General features: G+C 43.2%; 1 protein-coding gene across 1 annotated transcript in view; it reads left to right on the plus strand.

Annotated features, from left to right (window-relative positions):
- Positions 1-24,105, plus strand: part of LOC147026823 (uncharacterized) — a 273,043-nt gene that overhangs the window by 13,724 nt on the left and 235,214 nt on the right. The window contains 2 exon segments of the mRNA XM_085882634.1: positions 1,352-1,618; positions 17,972-18,238. Of these exon segments, the coding sequence (XP_085738760.1) occupies positions 1,352-1,618; positions 17,972-18,238 (534 nt within the window).

Here is a 24,105-nt window from a genome sequence, read left to right on the forward strand (position 1 = left end):
TTTCATGGGAGAGTGGTGGGGGCTGCCAATTCAAACTGCATATGTGTCTTCCAGGTGAGAAGTACACGACGTACATTTCAAGGCAAAAGTTTGCTGTTATCAGCCCAGGTCACAGCGCTCCACAACAAGACATTTTATCAACATTTAGGGCAAAGGACTCTTGGCCAAAAGGAAAGGGGGCACTTATAGCATAGTCTGAAATCTCATTTGACAGCCAATTCGACTTAGAGCATAAAACTTAAATTTATAGTACACCAGCACAATTACAATTTAGAATACATTAATATAAATATTTCCTCCACACAGGTATCGTGAGAAAAGGTGGGACCTTAATGCATTATAATGAAGAGAGTAGTTGATAAAGAAAGGCAAAGTAGAGAGGTAATGATTAGAAGATACCGATTCCCCCAGAATCCTGTAATTTGAATCAGAACCATCATTTAACAAACTCGAACCCTGTTTTCCCACGGTGTATCAACCAAGCTTGGTAGTGATGTGGATTTTTTAAACCCACCTTGTTGTGATCAGTGTCCTCCTGAAGGATTCTAACTGGCCGATTGTGGAATCCTATTTAACTTCAGACAGAGTTTAACGTTTGTCCGATTTGATTATAAAATCCTACAAAACCCTATCGACACTGATAAAACTGATGTCCACACAAGTCCTTCCTTGTGAAACAATTTATTTCCTAATTATACACCATACACTTCTCACCCTTGTACAATGAACTTAAGAATCCCCATTTGATTGCAATATTATTTGGTTCTATTTCATTTATTCTTACTTTAGTTAACAGTTAGACCAACCCGATTCAATTCACTTCTACATTACATCAGAGAGTTTTATTCTAACTTGGTACTTGGTCAGTTCCAAGGAGTACAAGCCACTGAGAAACTATACTTCCTCACGTGCTTGCACTGAAAACAATTTTAGATTTCAAAGCATTTTATACTTTCATGAGAGAGAGGTTGGGGGATATTCACCCAGACTATAGACGTGTCCTTCAGACGATAAGCCACTTCGTACATTTCTAAGCAAAGGTTCATTTATCAGCTCGGTCACTCTGCTCCAGAACAACACATTTCTTATCATTTAGGGCAAAAGTCTTTTGGCCAGAAATGACAGCCAATTCAATTTGCAGTATAAAAGTTACATTTCTGAAACTCCATTTGTTGCAATTTAAAATACATTAATATAAATTTATCCCCCACAGTAGGTTAAGAAGCTAACATTAAGTAAATAAATCTTCAAGAATTATTGAACCATTCGTATACTCACCAGAAGTAGTTTTCACAGAAATTAGTTTTGTATTGTTGATAAACATTTCACCGTTTTCTCTCTCCCTGCACAGATCTCCCAACTACCTGGTTCTCACCAGAGTTCCCGGTAGATGGTGACACCGTTAACTTCTATTGTGACGTTCAGCGACCTTTTGCTTTCTTTCTCTCTGCACGATGTTCGGGAATTGGAACAAAAAAGGTTGAAAGATACGGAGCACAAACAACTGTGAGCCTTGAATTCAGAGCTTCTCCCTCGCACAACGGAGCATCATGTTACTGTGACATGGAATATGGCAAGATAATCATGAAATCAGGAACAAGAACCCTGAATGTACAATGTGAGTAACACAAACAAGTTCATTGTATGTTAAGAGCCCGTACCTGGTATTTATTACCTTGTCATGGACACAAAGGTCGTTTAGATGGAATGATTTGTGGATGTTGTTTGTTTGAAATGAACCTGTTCAAGGATTCTTACCTTGGAAATAGAAAAAGAAGAAGAAGAGGAACCATTTCTCTGCTTTGAGAGGTAAGATTTCGGCATCAGTTCGAATCTCGGCCCAACTACAAACTGCCATCCTGGTGTTGTGAAGACACGGTGATTAATCAATGTGTGTGCCGTCCCTCGGATCGACGTTAAGCCGGGTGTCCTGCTCTGGCTTACTTCGTCAAACGTCAAGCTTGGCCAGTCGGTTCATGAAAGGCTTCAGCCAAATTTTCTTCAGGCAGCCGCACGAGGTGGAAATAAATTATATCTGTGAATGAATAACAACAGGGAAAGAAATCAATGTTTCATACTCACCTTGAGAGGGACTTTAAAAAACAATAAACGAGCTCGAACTGACTTGTATTAATGGAAGCAGATACTGATAAGGAGCCGAAGGCTCGTTCAGGGAACGCAGATGAGATGATGAACCTCAAACAAATGGGGAACTTTATTTATACTTAATATTTGGGGATTTCCATCTCATGGAGGAGTTTCAACATAATAAACCATTGTGGAGGGCAAAGACTTCAGGAGACTTGAATTATACAATGGTTATGGTTGCATTCTAAGTTGTGGTTCAGGGATATGGTTATGGTCACGGTTATAAATTCTGTTATGGTCACAGTTATGGAGACTGTTGTGGCCACGGTTATGCTCACGGTTATGTCACGGCTATGGATACTGTTATGTCGCAGTTATGGATACTGTTATGGTCACGGTAATGGATACTGTTATGTCACGGTAATGGATATTGTTACATCATGGTTATGGATACTGTTATGGTCACGGTTATGGATACTGTTATGGTCACAGCTATGGATACTGTTATGTCACACTTATGGATACTGTTATGTCACGGTTATGGATACTGTTATGTCACGGTTATGGATACTGTTACGTCACGGCTATGGATACTGTTATGGTCATGGTTATGGATACTGTTATGGTCATGGTTATGGATACTGTTATGGTCACGGTTATGGATACTGTTATGGTCACGGTTATGGATACTGTTATGGTCACGGTTATGGATACTGTTGTTGTAGAATTTTGTACTTAACGTTTTAACCGACTCGATGTAAATCCTGTTACTCAAATGAAAGCCACAATTGATTCACTGTCCACAATGGAAAGTACATTACATCAGATAATTTTATTAACATAGTACTATGGAGTTCAAAACACTGAGATGTAAGCATCCACAATGATTTGTACTAAACTAAGATTACATTTCGTGGCATTTATATTGTTGTGGTTGAGGAAATTCGCAAACCACCATTCAGGTCCTGTAGGTAAGATATCTCTGTAAGTACATGTGTAGTTAGCCCAAACCCATTGTTTAGAGGGAATAAATGTGATTCATTTGGGCTGCGACCCTTTAAGATAGCCGTTTTTCTGTTCTATCTTTATTTTGAGCCAACCACGTCTCAACCGCCATCACACAACCACCAACCGCAACGCTGCTTCACAACAACAACAACAACAACAACAACGCCAACAGCCACGACCTTTACCGTCACGGCTCGCTCCCGTAAACATCGCATCACCGCCATTCCAAGCGTCGCCATGGCCATCACCACCACAATAAACCCTCCACCACCTCACCTCTCCTCCTTCTGCCGCCATTCCCGCACCGCTTGTGGGCACCGAGCGTCAGGCTGTCCTGGCCTCGTGCGGGACGCGCGCTGAGCCGCGGGTGCAAAAAGCGGCCTTTCCGAGGAAAGGTCGGATCAGGAATGATACACGCCCACTTCCGATCCCTCCAATCATTAAGCGCGGGGCGATTTGGCCCCGCCTCCAGGCGCGTCGGAGTAGAATCGATATATGCAAATTCGAGGATCAGGGGAGGTTCACGCCCACTTTTCCTCCGTCCAATGGGCGAGCGTGGCTCCGCCCCCGAGCCCATCCTGATCCGGAAATTTGCATATGGGTTCTCCTGCTGCACTATAAAGCGCCGAGCGCGGGGCGAATTCAGAGAGTTTCTGTTTCGGGCTCGGGCGAGTTGGAGAGGTGTGGCAGCGGTGAAGTGTGGCAGCAGCAGTCAAGACGGGTCGGGGTTTGGAGTCTGTCAGGGAGCTGCAGAGAGGGGAAGCCGGGAACGCGGTCGAGGGCGCAGTGGAGTCGCTCGTCGCGGGACCCAAGCAAGCCAGCTATCCTCTTTCCCCAGAGCATCAACAACCCCCGCTGTTTCCCCCCGCGCTGAGATAGTGTGAAAAGGGGGCCCTGTTCCCACCCCATTCCAAGCAGTGCCAACGAAACCCACGGAGGAGCGCGGAGTCGGGGCACCGCCGCCATTATGCGGCTCATCACAAGACGGGTAGGCTCCATGCGGTCTCGCGCCCACAGACCACGTCTGCCCCTTGTCGTTGAGGGTGGCCCTTTTCTTTTGCCTTTGAGTATATGTGTTGTCGGCGCCGTCTGTAAAGTAAAACTGTGTAAGTGTTGCCGTGTGCTCACGTAGGCGGTAGTAGATCTGCATTGTGTTTCTTTTGTTGCAATTGCTTTTGGTGCATAATTGTTGTGTTTCTTTTACATTTGCTTTTGGTGCATAATTGTTGTAATTGTATATGTGTGCTTTCTGTTTGCCGCGGAATAAATGTGCCTCATGTTGAACTGTTTTTCCCGTTTCGCTTCGTCTTTTCTTTAATTGAATCTCCATCTTACTTCACGTAAAGGGTTGGTAGTGGGCTAAAAACGCCCGATAATTAATCGGAACCGTCGAGGTCGACGATATAACACTGCTCGGTTATCCCGATAGTACGGAACGGGTCGCTTAAAGTGGCCCGTGTCCGAAGTCGACCTGCGGCGAGGTGTGATCGCCTGGTCTACCCTCCGTGTGGGTACTTAGGTAGGTCGAATTTGGCGAACAACCCTATCCCACGCGGTTGGCACGATCGTGGTGAGGCCGAAAGGCCCACCCGTGACTAGTTCCCGGCGTTAGTCCGAGAGGGTCACGACGGAATTGTCCGGTGGGCGACGTGCCGCGATTCGAGTTACGTGGCCGCTCGCACGCCGGCGGGCGCGAATTCGCAACAATATGTTTTTGTGGGAGTGGAGGGGGCTGATAAGCCTTAGGCAAAAGAACTCCAGCTGCAATACGTGTCTACTCGGTGAAAGAATCATGGCAAAAGTTGTAGTGTTATCAACCAGGTCACTTTGTTGCACAGCAAGACATTCCTTTTATCAACATTTAAGTCAAAAGACTCTTGGTTAAAGGAAAGCATAACTGACAGCCAATTCGACTTATAGCATAAAAATTAAATTTATAAAGCACCAGCAACAATTATAATTGAGAGTACATTAATATAATTATTTTCTTCCACAATTCCCCCCTTTTTCCTTATCAGGAAAATTTGAATAATTATATTACACATGATCACCATATCCCGTTCCTGGAGGAGAAAAAGATATCCGTTCCACGAGTTCAATCAACAATAGCAGCGCGTGCTCATATCAGAAGAATGTTGGATGACGACCATTTCAATAGTGTCCCAGCCAGGTTAGTGAGTGTGTTTCCATTTAATTTATGGCCTGTTCATCAGCATGTGTCACACGTTGAAAAGACATGCTACCTGAAGTCAGAAGATTAACAGTTCAGGGTGTAGAGAGAGCAGCACCCAACGGGAAACACAGTCGAAGCACTCCTTGAGCTTCAGAGAAGGTATATCTTGGCAGGTACGAGCTTGGGCCTGACACTGGGTTGAAGGAGACGAAAAGGATTCGAGAGGTGACCAGAGATCCAGCCCCAGCAGAGTTTGGGGCCTTGTAGCAGCAGTTTGTGCAATCAGGTTTGATTCACCAAGTGAGCTGTGCACGTTGGATGCAGCCAAGATGGCTACACGAGCCCCACCCACACCATTGAACACATGTTGCAGATGGCTCACCATGTGGACCTTCAGGGCCTTCGTTGTGCATTGAAGCAACCATGGCAAGTTCATGATGTATTTGCAGAGCAGCAATTTGCGAGTGTGGTTGAGAATATTCCTCCAGGCAGGCACCACACAACGGCGATGTTAAGACTTTTCCTTGCAGTGGTTTGACTTGTCAAACCTTCTCTTCAGTGGGGTTTTCTTTTTTTTTCCCCCACCACATTGCTCATCTTATCTCCTCAGAAAGGGGGTAGTTTCATGATCACGTGTTGAATGCCCAATCACCCAAATCTGGGTTCTCCCCATCGTCCAATCTTTCGGTGGAAGTTCTTCCAAAGCTTCATTAGACGAAATCGTACATTGCATGGTTCAACTGCTCTCAACACTCCGAAACAAACAAAATCAAGGTTAAGCATCGATTAAACATGCCAATCAATAAACGTCATGGGCTCATGTATTTCAACAAGACTGACAAAGGTTCTTACAGAAGCATTCAACTTGCATTATATGTTCTATCAATATTTTATCCCTTTCCTTATTTTTTCCCCCCTAAACAACATGCTAAAATATACAGAAATCTCAGTTGTATGTACACTCAAAACATTCATCTCATTTGCTATTTCCATGTAGAAAGGACAACAGTCTTTATTAGAGTTCCAATTTGCAATCAATAATTCTTTTCACCATCCTTCAAAAAGAAAATCCCTTCTAGTCAAGGAAAATATTCCACCATCTGTACAAAAATTATGAAAGTTAGCTACTTCTTTCAAGTCGATTTTGCACAGTTACCATTTTAACATTCATATCTGCTAAGCAATTCACAGTTTCATTTACAAGTAGTTCCAGAGCAACTGCCATTATTTATTTATTTCCAGCTAACTTAGCACTTCCGTACTGATGAAAGATGGTCAAGTCAGTGTTAGAAATACCTCAAGTTACTTAAGTAAACGTACAATAAGTACCACTTCATCAAAATCACGCACCTGTCTAATTAATCAGAAGACAGATAACACAGGTAATTTAAATTGGCTTGTAGCATCATTGCACTCTTTTCAGTAATATAATTCTTTTATTCTGACCAATTTAACATTTATTTCATGGTCATGCCTTCTGTACTCCACATAATTCTTGTTTATCCTTTTGTTTGTCTTTCCACAAATTGTAGAGGCAATTTTATTTAAATTACAGTCAGGTCAGTACCAGCTCCTAATCAGTGAGAGCAATACAGTTACAATACATGGTTCAATTCCTAATTCCATTTAATTGATTTCATAATTGCTGTTGGTCTTGCCACTCTTCCAGTCATTCGGCATTATGGTTATGTAAATACCATGCTATTTTCCTCATTACTTGATTTTGCCTTGCAGTTAACTTATGATTCCTAATCTGTAATGTTGACCAATCTCTCGATCAATTTAATAACGCAGACCCTCCTTCAATATTATGTAAGTACCTCAACTTAATATATTATCTTGATTCAATTCTCACTAACTCTTCCCTATCCTCAATTAACAGATTAACAAGGTCCATAGGTACAGTGATTGACAATATATTAATCAATAAATACAAGTTATTAATAACCAGCGGCGTACCCCACTGATAACCGATCATTACTCTGTCACTTGAAGACCCTAATACATTTAAATTAGGATTACGAGACTTATATTATATGATAAAAAGGTTTCTCAATTTGTAATCTCAAAACGAAAGTTAATCTTAATTATAACCAAAAGAAACATGATGGTTCGTTTTAAATGAGTTTTTTTTTAAAGTAATTAACACAGTTACCATACACAACCTCCATGTTTATGTATTTGACAACCGATCCCGTAAAAAAGGTGTGTGAAAATCATCATTAAAACACAGGTCAAAGCACATTGGTGTACTGTGGCTCGGTTTGTACAAAACAGTGTGCAAAACACACCGGTGTTCTAGGTTATTATAATTCACAAAATAGATTCCCAAAATAATTCAAAGCAAGGTTGCACATTCTTACATTAATTCACAGGAGTAATTAAACAAGAGTAGCATGGCTATTATTTTAGTCACAGAATTATTCTTTTGGAAGTCTTTCTGGGCTCTCAGCTCTGCAAACCCCCCATGATGAGAGTTCCACTCCGCTCGGCCATGACATCGAGTTGCCGAGCTGCAGACCACACTTTGGCTGCAGAGTGTCCATTTGGAAACAAGAACTTTGATAACATTGTTAAAAGACACGAAAATTCCCCAAACAGTTGAAACAATACCAAATGCTAACATTGTTTCATAAACCTGATGACCATCCATTTCTTTCATGTTCAATGGAACTGAAATATCTCGGAAAAATAATGTTTAACCAATCTCTCTCATCACTATTCAGAATTCCATCAACATTTTAAATCTCTGACATTGTCCATCTTGTCCATTTCTCTCTCACCAAAACAGCAACATGCTGCAATATAACCAACTCACTTACTCAAGCCATCTAATCACGTCCTCTGACCTTTTGAATACGAATCCATTTCCTTTATCAAAACAAATTAATACGATTTAAACCTCTGTTTTAAACAGGTGCACAAAATTGTCAAATCTCACTTAAACAGCTTTATGGTCTTTCATTGTGACAATTTAGACATGTTCTTTTAAAATCAATAAAATCTTCAGCGTCTATCCAAGGTAGGGAACACACATTTCAACCAATGTCATTTATTAACTTTAACATTCACAGACTAATGAAGACAGCACACCGAGTTCAACGTCCATCTGAGGGATAATTGATTCATCTGTGAATCTCCCTATGTGCTGAACATCATCAAATCACTTTAAAATCATTCCAAATCAATCAATCACATTACAGGTTAGGAATCATAAGTTAATTGCAAGGCATTTTATAACATTTTAAGCACGAATCAAATCGAATTTTGGAAACATTTCTCACACGTCACTGGGCACGGCATGTGCATTTCAACACAGTAGCCCCCCACCCTCCCAACTGTGCCGTGGGTGAAACACACACACACACACACACACACACACACACACACACACACACACACACACACACACACACACACACACACACACACACACACACACACACACACACACACACACACACACACACTCTTGAGAGTCGCGACGGTTTTTTATGACAACGGCACTCGCATTTTGGGGCCATTTTTTCCCTCTGGGGCAACACAGACTCAATAGAAAGGGTTGGCCCGTACAGGGAAAAATCTCGTGACCTTCGCGTCATCAGCACCACACCAAAGTAGCCACAAACCAAAATGGCCTCGATACTTAACATGTTACCCCAAGATGAATTGAATGCATCATCATTTTTATTATTATTATTATTATTATTATTATTATAACAGGTATTCAAATGATCCTCTGAGGAGACCATCCATTTATTATGTATGCAACGTACAGTGTTCAAAGCCAAAATAGCATGCAAAGTTATCAACCAGTGAGAAAGCCCGAGCTTTGATCCATTTGACTCTCACAGCTTAACCACAGCACGAGTACTGTAGGGGATTCTCACACATAATCTGTCCCCAGACTCTCTTGCTGAGGTGGTTTTAATTATTTTATTTTATGAATGTCCATTTCTCTTCACGCTTTATTTGTTGCAATATCATTTCTAACAAGACATCCATATATGACATCATCCAGTAATCTTCAATTCCTTATCGAGCTCACAATTGCTTCCAATTCAGATTTTCACCAAGTTTGAATTCACACACACACCTCTCGATCTGGTAAAAACACTCTCAATGACATCCACCCTGCACTGTGAATTAGCGGCGCGTGCAGTCAGTCATTATCGTTTTTTTCCTCTGGAATCGGTGCATGCACTGCACCTTTCCAGAGTCTTCACAATCTACGATGATGACCAATCTCTATCTCTATTTTCCGAACTAATGCATTCTTATAAGCTTCACAGGTCACAATACACAATAGTGTTGTTGTTCGTCTTTCGGCTGCTCCCGTTAGGGGTCGCCACAGCGCATCATCCTTTATGATCCGCATACTGATTTGGCATAGGTTTTACGCCGGATGCCCTTCCTGACGCAACCCTGGCCGCCTTTTACGACACAGAGATAAGGATTGGGTTTCGCCATGATTCCGGGCTGTCCTACACCCTCTCATAGCGCGGCCCAGCGCAGAGCTCCCGTCCTCAAGCGATCCTCCAACCCAAGCCTCTGTATTGGCACACACCACTACGTGTTTACAGGCACACGCCACTACGTCCAGTCAGGTCACAATACACAATAGAGCACGTTTTATTCCAGTGAAATCTATTGGACTCGCACACGTTCCATTTCGACACTCACTCAGCATCACATGCAGATCAATGCGAATCAGTATGCATACAAATCAGATATGAATACAAACATACAAGAGTTCCAGTTTGGAACACTCAACTTGCGTCCTTAACATAAAACTCAACCTTTCCAATCACATTGCATTCACAAATCCGTAACACCTCCACACAATACAATACAACAGCCTCACAGCAGGCAAACGTCCAGTGAGTACAATGAACAAACCAGAATCAAAACAGGTAACTCAACAAACATTCATAACACTTATCTATTTCCCACTTAACCATTCTCCTTGCTTGTTTACCTTGCCCATTTACCTGGGTCAGAACTCAGTCTCAGCATGACGCTGTTCAATATATTGCTTGCACACCTCGAGAGAGACTGCGAGCTGAACGCAGCCTTCAACGTGGCCTTTCTGTATCGGGTCTGCACTCCCAACCTGTCATCAAGAGGAGCCCTCTCTTTGCGTTGTGTCTGCACTCCGAACCTGTCACCAAGAGGAGCCCTCTCTCTGCGTTGTGTCTGCACTCCCTTCTCTCCATGCTTTCCTTATCTCCTCTTTAAGTACTCCTCTGGCTCCTCGTTGATCCTCTTCATTGCCCTCCAGAACTTTCCATCAGGTGATTCAAACAATCACGATCAAAAGTACCATTCTCAGGAAAAGGCAATCTACTGTTCATAGTCCAAACGCACCAATTTGCAACGTCTCTCACAGAATCAGGTCCGTATTTCTCAAACATATATCTCGTGCATGTGCCTCTCCGTGGCCTGTGGCATGTCACTTCGGTATACACAATTTCATCACTCTTTCCAACAGCATTTCCCATCCTTTAAACTGTTAACAGGTCACAGATACCATATAGTATGCACTTCAACATGGCTTGCATTTTGACGGGGCCGATTGCCCTCGCCCCCGTGATCGACCCGGTGGTCGATTTTCAGGGGGTCTTTTTGTCGGCCCCTTAAAATTAAGCTGTGAAAAAAAAATAACCAAAGATTGTTTCTTTTTTTTTCTGTATGGCAAAACAAAACACCTTTGTTCAACACCATTGGTCTCCTTTTGGACGCGAGAAATGGACAATGACATGGTTGAAGCCATCTCCACAGATGATGAGAATACTGTTGTGTTGGACTTATCTTCAGGTAGCTCAGGGGATGAATCTCTTTCACAATTATCTGATGAGTCTGATGATAGTGACTTTTGGGGGTTTCTGCCTGAAGATTTACATCAATACTAAACATACTAAAGTTAATTAGTATTTGGCAGAATGTACTGAACACATGTATCTGTTATGTTATTGGACTGGAGAGAGAGATACTTGCAGATAAATTAGTTTTGTTAAGACAGAAATGCATCAATAAACTCATTAAATTTGCGACTGTTCAGATTTTTTTTTTTGGTCATTCAGCTTTGCAGCGAATTAAGTTTTTAATTTGTTATGAGAATAAATCTTTTGACATTATTACTATGTTACTGGTGGATCCAGGTGTGGACATTCAAGTACAACCTACATGACAATAGTGGGGCAACTTAGCATAACAATTGTGCATTTTGTGAGGAAAGCACCAAATTTGGCACACGAGTAGCCTATCATATTATGAACAGATTTGGATATTGGGCCATCTCAAAATTTTTGATGGCAGTGGAAAATGGCTGCCACAGCCATCAGCGGCTGAATTTGAGATGGCCCAATATCCAAATCTGTTCATAATATGATTGGCTACTAGTGTGCCAAATTTGGTGCTTTCCTCACAAAATGCACAATTGTTATGCTATATTTAGCTAAGTTGCCCCACTACAAGGTAATGGCAGTGAAAAGTCAAGATTTATCCCCATGTATATCTTGAACACAGTGGGCTAGTCCAGGGGGAGAAATGGGTTGGACTTGTGTACGTAATACTTGAATGGTCCCAGTTCAATGGCATACATGTAATGTATTGTACCGGCACATCATTCATGCAAATCGTCAGAACATTTGTCATTACAGGTAATAACCCACAACAACAAAGACAACTTAGTTCTAATACTTTGTAATGAAAAGGATTGTGGGAAAGTACTGTGCTTGAGCAGAAAGTTCTGTTTCTCAGAACTTTGTGTTTGGCCCCAAGAAGGGCTGTTTTAGGTACATTTTGAAATTACATAGTTAGGATTCGGCTCAGTTTATTCAGCTTCTTTGGCAGTTCAGTTTGTACGGACATTGGTCAATTTGGACCACATGTTAAAACAATTTACAAAAACGAATTCACAAGATTTTGAAGCAATTTTAAAATCAGCCCCGTGGGCAAAAATCAGCCCCCTCACCCCACATGACGAGGCCGATTTATCAGCCACGTCCGATTTTGAAAATGCAAGAACTGCTTCAATGTTGCGAAAATACAATAAATGCTGGCCAGCACTGTAATAAAGCAACTATATAGTACTTATCGTTCGAACCACATAACCTCAATCCACACAATCACATAACAATCACACAGTGAGATGGGACTCGAACCATTCTCTTTTCGGAGGTGGGACTCCAACCCCCCTCCCTTTTCTGTACCCCGTACAGCACAGTGAGCCGAGTACCGAACTCGCTCAAGGTACGGCGAAGATTGGAACTCCCCGTATAGAGATCCCTGATCTTATCAACATGGTAGTGTATTATCTTATCTTATCTTATCAACATGGTATTATCTTATCTTACAACATCTTACCATTGGTGCTGTGAGTTCATGGATAAGTTCGTGGGGAGAACATGGATAAGTTAATAGTGAGTACACTGATAAGTTAATGGTGAGTTTAAACGTATAAATATAACATGGAATCGCAGTTTGTTTATTAACAATGCGTTAAGATCCGGCCTGGGCTAACAGGATGGTGTTGAGGTACCAGGTACACTCACATTCACTTCTAAGCTGTCCAGCCTGGGTTCGATTCCCGACCCAGCTGCAAACAGGCAAACAGTCATCCCGGTGTTTCACAGGCAAGGGGTTTCATCAATGTGTCTACCATCCCTCCGATGGACGTTAAACTGGGCAGCCCCTCCACCGACATTAGTCGATGGACGTTAACGACCTTACGATGTCAATCGCGAAGATGAGGCGAGCTCTCGCCGGCACGATAAACAAATTACAAGTCCCTGCTCTAATTACTGCTGGGAATGCAATGGCAAACTACGTAGTGTAACCCTTGCTCAGAAAGCTACTTCGGCGGCCCCAATGTTCTGTGACAGAATTTGAGGATTATCACAAAGTTGAACAAGAAAAAGATCAATCAGAGATTGCAGACCTTCACCAGGACTTGTTTTGTGGAGTGTTTGTGTAGTTTTGTGTAGTTTTGTGTGGTGTTTGTGTGCTGGTGTGTTCCATAATTAATAAGACATAACTAGAACTGCTGGCAGTGATGACCGGGTACCAAATCGTCCCACTTTGTCGTCCCTTGTACCAAATCATCCCACTTGTCGTCCCTTGTACCAAATCGTCCCACTTTGATGCAAACCCCGCTTTGATCAGACACTTGACCCTGACCATGACGTTTCAATTCAGAATTGAACTCAGAATGGGACAAAAAATAAATTCAATTCAAATCAAATGGAAGACCAAATCGCTACGGTACTGCATTGGAGTCATCAGAAGGAACCCGAACAAACAAAAAGAAAAGATGAAGTCATCAGGAGGAACCTGGATAGGATTGGGGTTTCAGCTGCTACTCCTCCACATTCAAACCCATCCAGGCAGTCAAGTGAGACTTATTCCAAAAAAATTAAATAAAAAATACAACCCAGACGAAAAAATCAAATAATTCTGGCTGCCAGACCATGTGTCTGATAAGGTTGAAATTTAAAACCTTTATTCCACATAAACACGAGATCATAAGTCGGAAGTCTCACGTCCATCAATGAAACGGGTGAAGATAAATACTTTTCTTTAAAGATTTTCATTCAACGCAATATGTCTGCCAGACCACGTGTCCCATCAATTATCCGTGAACACCCTGGTTTCCCAAAGGCTTCAGAAAAGTGTGTGAAGTTTCCCCTCGATCTCTCCCACCGTGAACGATGACGTCATCAATTTTTTCTGTTGACTAATTTATCCCTCGATGACCCTCAAAGATTTTCATGCTGATCGGATGTAGCGTTCTATGTATGCAATTAAGACATCATAACAGGCACCTGTGAAAACAATTTTTTGAAATCACATTCCCCATGTGGAGAGCTTGCCATGTGCCAAGTTTCAATTTTTTCCTTGGTGCAGTTTCAGATGGAGGTCCAAAGTTTTTCCTTTTTCCAACATGGCCACCACACCACGTGATCTATGACGTCATAATTATCATTAAAACATTCCACATGAGTTTTCACTCCCATGGTGAAAACTTTGCGTCAATGCAACAAGTGGTTGCAGAGAAAAACACTCACGTTCCGTGCAGACATGCAGACAAACACAGACAGACAGACAGACAGACCCAAATGCAATACCATCTCCTCTGGCAAGGATCACAAATCATGTCAGAATTCTTAATAACAGCAGCCTGTGTTGTTCTGTTCTGGCATTTGGCAGTTTGGCTGCCAAGGTAGCTATCATTTCTTGGAAGCACGGCTGTGCCATTGATGCTGTGCCCCTCTACCTGTACACTGGTACTCATTTTGCTGACCTCCAAAGGATGACAGGCTGAGTCAACTCCAACTGGTATTAATGCAGAATCCATTCATCAGCCAACGGGGCTTGAACTCAGGACCCGAGGATCCCAAGCCAGCCACCCCAACCATGAAACCCACACCAGACTTAGCAACCTCTACTGAAAGTCTTTGAACAAAGGTTGCAGTGTAAGGCAAACATTTAATCAAAGAAAAACCAACATTTAGCATTGTAATCGAAAAACATCGTTTCAAAGAGGTCCCAAATAAATTTAAATTGAATTATCTGTGGAGTCGATGATGTAATTCGTGAAGAGTCGAGGAGTTTGGCGTTTCAAAACCCGACAAAGTTATGAGTTATCTTCATGACTTCAAACATGGGATGTGTTTCACTCTTGCTTGACGCTCAACATTTAAAAACAAATAGAGAGTGGAAATACAGAGAGAGGCGGAGGGTGGAGACTAGGGAGGGAACAGGAGGGGGTGAGAAGGGGGATGCAATGAAGAGAGAGAGAGAGAGAGAGAGAGAGAGGGGGGAGGGGTGGGTGACATTAGTGGAATAGGGGAGGAGGGGGATGGAGGTGGAAGAATTTTCCTTCTGTATCCACCCTGTTCACCACATTCCTTCCCATCCCATTATTTGTCCAAAGTCTCCTTCAACTCCACTGTTGGTGTCGTACTTCACCACTCTTAGCTTTGTCCTGTTGCATCCTCATCTGTTCAATGTTCTTCCATTTCCACGAACCTTGACTCTGCATATAAAAATAAATAGGGGCAACGTCCTTCACTCACCTGGTGAAAGAACCGTGCAGACTTGATAACTACCAAGTTCCATCGAAATCGGGTGAATACTGCCGTGTCCGGGGGAGGGTGGGTGGGGTTAAAATCCCACTACTTGAATGCAGTTGTCGTGTCTAGGGGGTTTGCCCCAACCTGGACGGAGAGCCAAACGAGTTCCCTTGAAGACGAATAGCCAAGATTCGCGGAAGGTTATGGCACGCGCAGGAAGGGAGGGCGGCAAAGGCACGTAGCATGCGGAAGCACAGCACAGAGGTTTATACTCAAACCCACGACAATTAGACAACACAAACAACTTAAATAAATACAGGGTTTAATCAAAATAAATCAAATATTTACAATGGTAATAATTCAATGTGGAATAATAAAAACGGAATGTGAAGGAAACTAACTCTAATTTTGAGGCACCTCCACACAGACTTTATACAAACAAGGGAACAGAATGATAAAAAGAAAATTCCCTCCTTTATCCCAGCACTTAGCTGTGTGCCCAGGGATGAGTTTCTGAAGCTTGAAGGTCGCTGTCGTGGTGGTGGCGGTCCAGGTTAAATGCCCCGACCCAAATTATGGTGACGGCGGTCTACACTGCCAGCCTGGATAGCCGAGGGGTTTTTGCTAATTAGAAGACGGACATGTTGATCCTCGGAGATTATAACGCATGCAGGAGGGTTGGGGCGCAATGGCGGAGTGACGGAGGCACAGATCAATGCACAGGGGGGTTTATACTCGAACCCCACAGCAAATACACGGACAAAGCAACTTCAAATAAACATGGAAATGTAATGACTATAAATATTTACAAGGAACAAAAATCAGAATATAATAATTCGTGAAATAAATTAATCCTAAAGTCTAAATCGAGGAGCCTCGACACACAGACTTAAATACAGACAAGGGGAAACAAAATAAAAGCAAATCCTCTCTTTATCCTGGCACTTAGCTTGGTCCAGAGATGGTCTTTGTGGAACTTGGATTCAAGGTGCTTCGTCCTACACGTGTAGATGCATACAAAACAGCGCCAAGTCGCTCTCTCACATTGGGACAAACTTACATGAGGAAATTCGTGCGCGGTATTCAACACAAAGGCTCAGAGACCACGTGCAGCTTAGAATGGTGCTGTCCCCTTCCGTGACAACATGAGGCTTTGAGGCACTTCTCATCTGACCAGCCAAGAGTCAATGGCGAGCACCCCCAGGAAACACCCAGCACCCCCAGGAAACACCCAGCACCCCCACCACCCATTGCAAGCACCCCCAGGAAACGGGGACGCCAATAATCAGGTATGAGCAGAACCAGCAGGAATCGTCCAACTGTCACCCACCGTCAGGAGCAACAACTGACTGTTGCAACTTGTCCAAAGATAAACTTCTTCATTGTTATGAGACCAAGATCCCTGTTCTACCCCAACACACAGGTTGAGGTGTGGAAGGTACATCCTGTTGGTTGTGATCCAATCCCATGGGGGAACTTGAACACACAGCAGGATCCATTTTGGCAGTCTGTGCAGAGAATGAAGAATTCCAACTTTTTTTTTCATAATTTAATCTCATTCGAATCTTTGACATTTTAATTCATGTTCACTAACACCAATCGGCTCTCAAAACTCAGGATTTAATCCGAAGTAACTTTTAAGTAAAACACCTTCAAGGTGGAAGAGGGGGGAGATTGGCAGTTGTTTTTTTTGCAAAATTTAAGTTCAAAAGCAAAACATCATCTTCATTCAACATTTTTGGGGGGGGAATCCACCTTTCGTATTAATGTCTGGTGTTGGCTTCATGGTGAGGGTGGCTGGTTTGGGATCTTTGGGTCCTGAGTTCGAGTCCTGTTGGCTGGTACCAGTGTACTGGTAGAGGGGCACAGCATCAGCGGCACAGACATGCTTCCAAGAAATGATATCTGCCCGGCAGCCAAACTGCCATTTGCAAGAACAGAACAGATCCTTGAGTATTCAATTCACCTGAAAGCACAAATATTGGTTAAAATTCATTTCATACCACCGAGGAGTCTCAGGTCTTTCAGCTGCCGGTAACAAAAGCAGGTCTGAGATTCCCAATCTGAAGGGAATTCCTCACTGCTTGGAACACCTGGACACTGGAGGTGATCTCACAATATTTTATCATCCAAGACATGTGGTTTAATATATAAATGTAAAATATTCCAAAGAGAGAAAATATAAAATAAATAAACGTACTGGATATCATGTAACCCAGGAAGATATGATTGTTTGTGGATTGTTTGATATCTCCTTCAATATCCCGAATTGTCAAGGAACGGTTTGTAACCAGGTACGACCAGGTAGAACAGGTTAGTCGGGGTAATTCATCTGATTATTGTACAGATCTTGGATTACTACTTGTCGGTCACATGACAAGTTATCAGGATGATATCCACACCCTGGAAGGTGTGTATTGATGGGACCCTTGGGAGATGCATGTCAGCAGACCCTGGCAGGTACCACGGGGTATCAACCAAGCTTGGTCGGTTTAAGAACCTCACATTAAGTAAATAAATGTTGAAGGATAATTGAACCATTCGTGTTCTCACCAGAAGTCGTTTTCACAGAGATTAGTTTTGTGTTGTTGATAAACATTTTACCGTTTTCTCTCTCCCTGCACAGATCTCCCAACTTCCTGGTTCTCACCAAAGTTCCCGGTGGATGGTGACACCGTTTACTTCCATTGTTCCGTTCAGAGCCCTTTTACTCTCTCTCTCTCTGCACGATGTTCGGGAATTCGAACAAAAAACGTTGAAAGATCCGGAGCACAAACAACTGTGAGCCTTGAATTCAGAGCTTCTCCCTCGCACAACGGAGCATCATGTTCCTGTGACATGGAATATGGCGGGAAAATCATCAAATCAGGAACAAGAACCCTGAATGTACAATGTAAGTAACACAAACAAGTTCATTGTGTGTTAAGAGCCCGTACCTGGTGTTTATTACCTTGTCATGGACACAAAGATCGTTTAGATGGAATGATTTGTGGACGTTGTTTGTTTGAGATGAACCTGTTCGAGGATTCTTACCTTGGAAATAGAAAAAGAATAAGAGGAACCATTTCTCTGCTTTGAGAGGTAAGATTCCGGGATCAGTTCGAATCTCGGCCCAACTACAAACTGCCATCCTGGTGTTACGAAGGGACGGTGATTAATCAATGTGTGTGCCGTCCCTCGGATCGACGTTAAGCCGGGTGTCCTGCTCTGGCTTACTTCGTCAAACGTCAAGCTTGGCCAGTCGGTTCGTGAAAGGCTTCAGCCGAACTTTTTTCAGGCAGCCGCACGAGGTGGGAATAAATTATATCTGTGAATGAATAACAACAGGGAATGAAATGAATGTTTCACACTCACCTTGAGAGGGACTTTAAAAAACAATAAACGAGCTCGAACTGACTTGTATTAACTTGACCACAACCTTCATCACCCATGACATATCAAGGTTTGTTCATGGCATTAGGGAATTCGGGGTCTGAGGGGATCTATGGAGGGAGTTTACAGGGGGGGGGGGTACAACCCCCTAAAGAGATATTTGCTTTCTTCTCAGAAATGACACACACAATTCCAATGAAACTTGACTACAACCTTAATCACCCTTGATGCTACAAAGTTTGTTCATGAAATTAGAAACATCGAGGTCCATGGGGGGATTACTCCCCAAAATATGTATTTGCTTTTTTCTCAGTAACGACACACAATTCCAATGAAACTTGACCACCACCTTCATCACCCTTGATGTATTAAAGTTGTTCACAACAAACTTAATACATCACGACACTGGGGACAGAAACTTTTCCTTCCTTTTCCCATCACTGTGGACGGATACTCTTCATCGTATTTAATTATGCAGAAGATGAATGTGATCTCCTGTGATAAACATTTCATTGTGCACAAAAATAATGTGTTGGGTGTGATAATAGTTTTAACATTGTAACATCTGCGGGTTCTTGGTGGAACATGTAAACGCCAAGCTGTGCTCCAGTCCATGCTCACCGAACAGTCTTGGACGAGGCCGAATTTAAAATGGTGAACACTTCTGATCACGTGACCCCGGTTTGTGCCTGAAGACAATGGTTACAGACAATGGTGGGTTTGTCATGTGAACAGAAACACATCTATATGGCAGTTCCACTGTTATTTACTTCATTTACAATTCCTTCATCTTCTTCTTCTGTTCCCTTTATAAGGGTTGAGGTCCGATGGCACCAAGCTTCTGCCCTGCCTTGACCCCGAAACTCCTCCACTTCCCTCTGTCCTCAGCCAAACTCCCTCCACTCTCCAACCACCCCTACCTCACTGATATCCCTCCTCACACAATCATCCTATCTTAACCACGGTCTGCCTCGTTTTCTCCTGCCTTGCTCCCTCAACCCAACTGCTCTTTTTGCCACTTTCTTCCCCCATTTGCATCAAAAGTTCACCCCATCTCAGCTGGCATTTCACCAACCTCCCCATCAAGCTCATCTGCACACCAATCTCCTCCCTCAGTTCATCCATCCTCCTTCTATCCAGCCTCTTAACTCCTGCAATCCTCTTGACCCAGTTGTTCTTGCAAACCGACAGCCTCTGTTATTACCTCCACCACCCAAGGTGAAGGAGGTTATGTTTTCAAACCTTTCCCTCTGTTTGTTTATTACTTGCAAAATCGAAGATTTTTCAAGTATATTGGTTCGTCGATTTTGTTATTCTGTTTGTCTGTCTGTTTGTTGCCTTCAGGTCACAATTTTAAACCGATCTTCATGAAACTTCACCACATGGTAGATTATCATAGGGAAGAAGCCTATTGTTTTTGAGGTCAAAAGGTCGAAAGGTCAACATAGGCCAAAGGTCAACAACTTCGGTGGGATTTCTAAAATCCTCAATTTTCGTCCGACTGACTTTCAATTTGAAGAGGATTTATACTTCAGATCACAATTCAACGAGCCAATTATTTTTGAGGTCAGCACAGACCAAAAGGTGAACATAGGCCAAAGGTCAACAACGTAGGTGAGATTTCTAAAATCCACAATTTTCATCCGATTGACTTGAAATTTGAAGAGGATATTTATTTCATGTCAATGGATTCAACAAGCCATTTATTTCTGAGGTCATCATGGACTAAAAGGTCAACATAGGCGAAAGGTCAACAACTTAGGTGGTATTTCAAAAATTCTCAATTTCATCCAATTGACATAAAATTTGAAGAGGATATTTATTTCCGGTCACTGAATTCAACCAACCAATTGTTTTTAAGGTCAGCATTGACCAAAAGGTCAACATAGGCCAAAGGTCAACAACTAAGGTGGTATTTCTAAAACCCTCAATTTTCATCCGATTGACTTGAAATTTGAAGAGGATATATATGTCAGGTCACTGAATTCAACCACCAATTATTTCTGAGGTCAACATCGGCCAAAAGGACAACATAGGCCAACTTTTTAAAATTGACAATTTTCATCCGATTGACATGAAATTTGAAGAGGATATATATTTCCGGTCACTGAATTCAAGCAACCAATTGTTTTTAAGGTGAGCATTGACCAAAAGGTCAACATAGGCCAAAGGTCAACAACTAAGGTAGTATTTCTAAAATCCTCAATTTTCATCCGATTGACTTGAAATTTGAAGAGGATTTACATTTCTGGTCACTGAATTCAACAAGCCAATTATTTTTCAGGTCAACATAGGCTCAAGGTCAACAACTAAGGTGGTATTTCTAAAATCCTCAATTTTCATCCGATTGATTTGAAATTTGAAGAGGATATATATTTCAGGTCATTGAATTCAACCACCATTTATTTCTGAGGTCAACATCGGCCAAAAGGACAACATAGGCCAACTTTCTAAAATTGACAATTTTCATCTGATTGACTTGAAATTTGAAGAGGAGTTGCATATTTTGTGACTGAATTCAACCACCAATTATTTTTGAGGTCAAATTTGTTTCAGGGATTTTGCCAGTATCGTGCTCTGCGCGACGTCTTCTTCTTGTTTGTTTGTGAAATGAGAGCGAGAGATGAACCTTCAGAGTTTAGGCTTTATTCCATTTGATTAGAGCCGCTTCTGTGGGCACACCGGGGAATACAGGTTCAGCTAGGAGTACATAAGCAGTAACGTATACATGTGCAGTTAACCATTGCAGACAATCCGCGTAAGCACGGAGTTCGATATAATCTCCATTCTCACCAGTCAATGAGCACCTTCAGTTAACGAGCATCAAGTGGACAGCCGATGTCAATAGCAATGCCCCGGGGACAATCACTCGTGCCGCAGAGACCTCCCCTTATACGCGAGACGCACAACATGTGATCCCGCGTCATGTCCCTCAATTCACGTTAATTCACCACATTCTCCCCACCTTTAAAATGTAACTAGGGGCCCATCTTACACACCATGATTGCTTTAGCACTATAGGAGTATACATTTCAAGCAACGCGGACTAATAGATCTACAGAAGCATACATGCCAAGCAGTGATTATTTTGAGTTGTAGGAGCATGGAAATGAGCATCGATATATGATATAATGGGCATATAGGAGCATGAGCAGCGAGAATGCCGATAATCCCCTTTACAGATTGAGTCGTCGAGGGGCCTTATTCGTCGACCTCTCCGGGAGTAAACGGCAGTTTCACTTGAGGGAGACTCCCGATCCTCTTGGTGAGCCTCGACTTGTGCCGGGGATGACTCCTCGATCGCTCTCGGGTGGAACGCGGCAGCCCCGTCGCCTGGCGGAGTTCCTGGGGGGAAATGTCAGAAGGAGGAGTGCCAGAAGGTGGTGTACCGGCGGGAGGAGTACCTGAGGGAGCCAGATGGCGAACCGACACAGTGGTCTCCCTGCCATCCGGGAGCCTGACATGAGCATACTCTGGATTAGTGTCAATGAGTTCGACCCCCTCCACCAGCGGTTCATACTTGCTTTGTCGTACCGGGCGTTTCATGAACACTGTACCGGGGTGGGTCAGCCAGTTGGGCACCGTTTGACCGTCAACATAACGTCGTTGGTGAGTAAACATACGTTCGTGAGGAGTGGCATTTGTGGACGTGCAGAGCAAAGAGCGTATGGAATTCAGAGCGTCGGGAAGAGTAACCTCCCATCGCTCGGGGCCCAGTCCTCTCGATTTCAGCGCCAGAGTTACGGCTTTCCAAATAACTCCATTATACCGTTCCACCTGCCCGTTTCCCTGTGGGTTGTAACCCGTCGTTCGACTAGTTGCTATGCCGTGCTCTAATAGGAATTGTTTTAGCCCGGCCGACATGAAACACGGCCCTCTGTCTGAATGTATGTAAGAAGGTCTCCCAAACATAGCGAAGAGGTCAGAGAGACATTTTACGACAGTGCCCGAGGTCATATCCGAGCACGGAAATGCGAAAGGGAACCTTGAATATTCATCAACAACGGTGAATATGTATCTGTTGTCTGTTTCGGTCGGCAGGGGCCCTTTGAAGTCGATGTTTAGTCTCTCGAAGGGGGAAGTAGCCTTGATCAGTCTGCCAGATGCCGCGCCATAGAATCTGGGTTTTAGTTCAGCACAAACAGGGCATGAAGCATTCATTTGTTTAATATCTTCAACAGAATAGGGAAGATTTTGTCTGCGTACGAAATGTGCCATCCTGGTTACCCCTGGGTGGCACAGAGACACATGGAGGTCTTGCAAAGCCTGACTGATTGTTGCCGAACTGTAGACCCGGGAGAAGGTATCTGCAGCAGGGTTTTCTTTCCCGGGCCGGTAAACAATGTCATATCTGTAGCAAGCTAGGTCTATCCGCCATCTCATAATTTTTTCATTCTTAATTTTCCCGTTATTTTTCCCATCAAACATGAATGCCACGGATCGTTGGTCCGTAACGAGCGTGAAGTGGTTTCCCAGTAAATAATGTCTCCATTTCCGCAGCGCTTCAACGATGGCGTACGCTTCCTTCTCTATCGCTGAGTGTCTCTGCTCGCTTCTAGAGAGAGTTCTCGAGAAGAACGCGACCGGCCGCCCAGACTGATTAAGTGTAGCAGCTATGGCGTGATTTGAAGCGTCGGTCTCCACCACGAAGGGCACCGAGCTGTCGATCGATAAAACCACGGACTTACTGATATCATCCTTGAGATTGTGGAAAGCTCTTACGACAGCGGCATCTGGTGGAAAGTTTTTGCAATGCACTAGGGGATGTATTTTCTCGGAGTATTGCGAAATCCATCTTGCATAGTAAGCGAACATCCCGATCACCCGGCGCATTGTTTGCAAGTCCTGAGGTGGTGGAAGCTCACGGAGCGGGCGCAATCGCTCAGGATCAGGCTTAATTGTGCCGTCGGCTATCGTGTAGCCGAGAAGGTCAATTGACCTTGCCGAGAATACGCATTTCTCGTAGTTGAGAGTCAGATTATATTTTCTAGCAATGCTCAAGAATCTGTCCAGATTCCTATCATGTTCCCTCTGATCCCTACCGCACACTGTGACATTATCCACGTAAACAAAAGTGTCTTCGAGGTTTTCATCTGAGATGATGTCGTCCATAACCCGTTGGAAGCAAGCTACTCCATTCGTGACACCGAATGGTATCCTTCTGAACTGGTAGAGGCGCCGCCCTGCCTGGAATGCAGTGTAAGGTTTGTCTTCCTCTCGGATGGGAATTTGATGATAGGCGCTTCGCAAGTCGATGGTACTGAATACCTTATAATTGGCCACGCGTTCGACCATCTCATCTATGCGCGGCAGGGGGTAGGCGTCGAGTTGGGTGAAGCGATTGACCGTTTGGGAATAATCGACAACCATCCGTTTCTTATGGTTCTG

The sequence above is a fragment of the Eptatretus burgeri genome, chromosome 5, assembly GCF_056783735.1.
Source record: "Eptatretus burgeri isolate ZD-2024b chromosome 5, Ebu_testis_v1, whole genome shotgun sequence".
NCBI classification, from domain to species: Eukaryota; Metazoa; Chordata; class Myxini; order Myxiniformes; family Myxinidae; genus Eptatretus; species Eptatretus burgeri.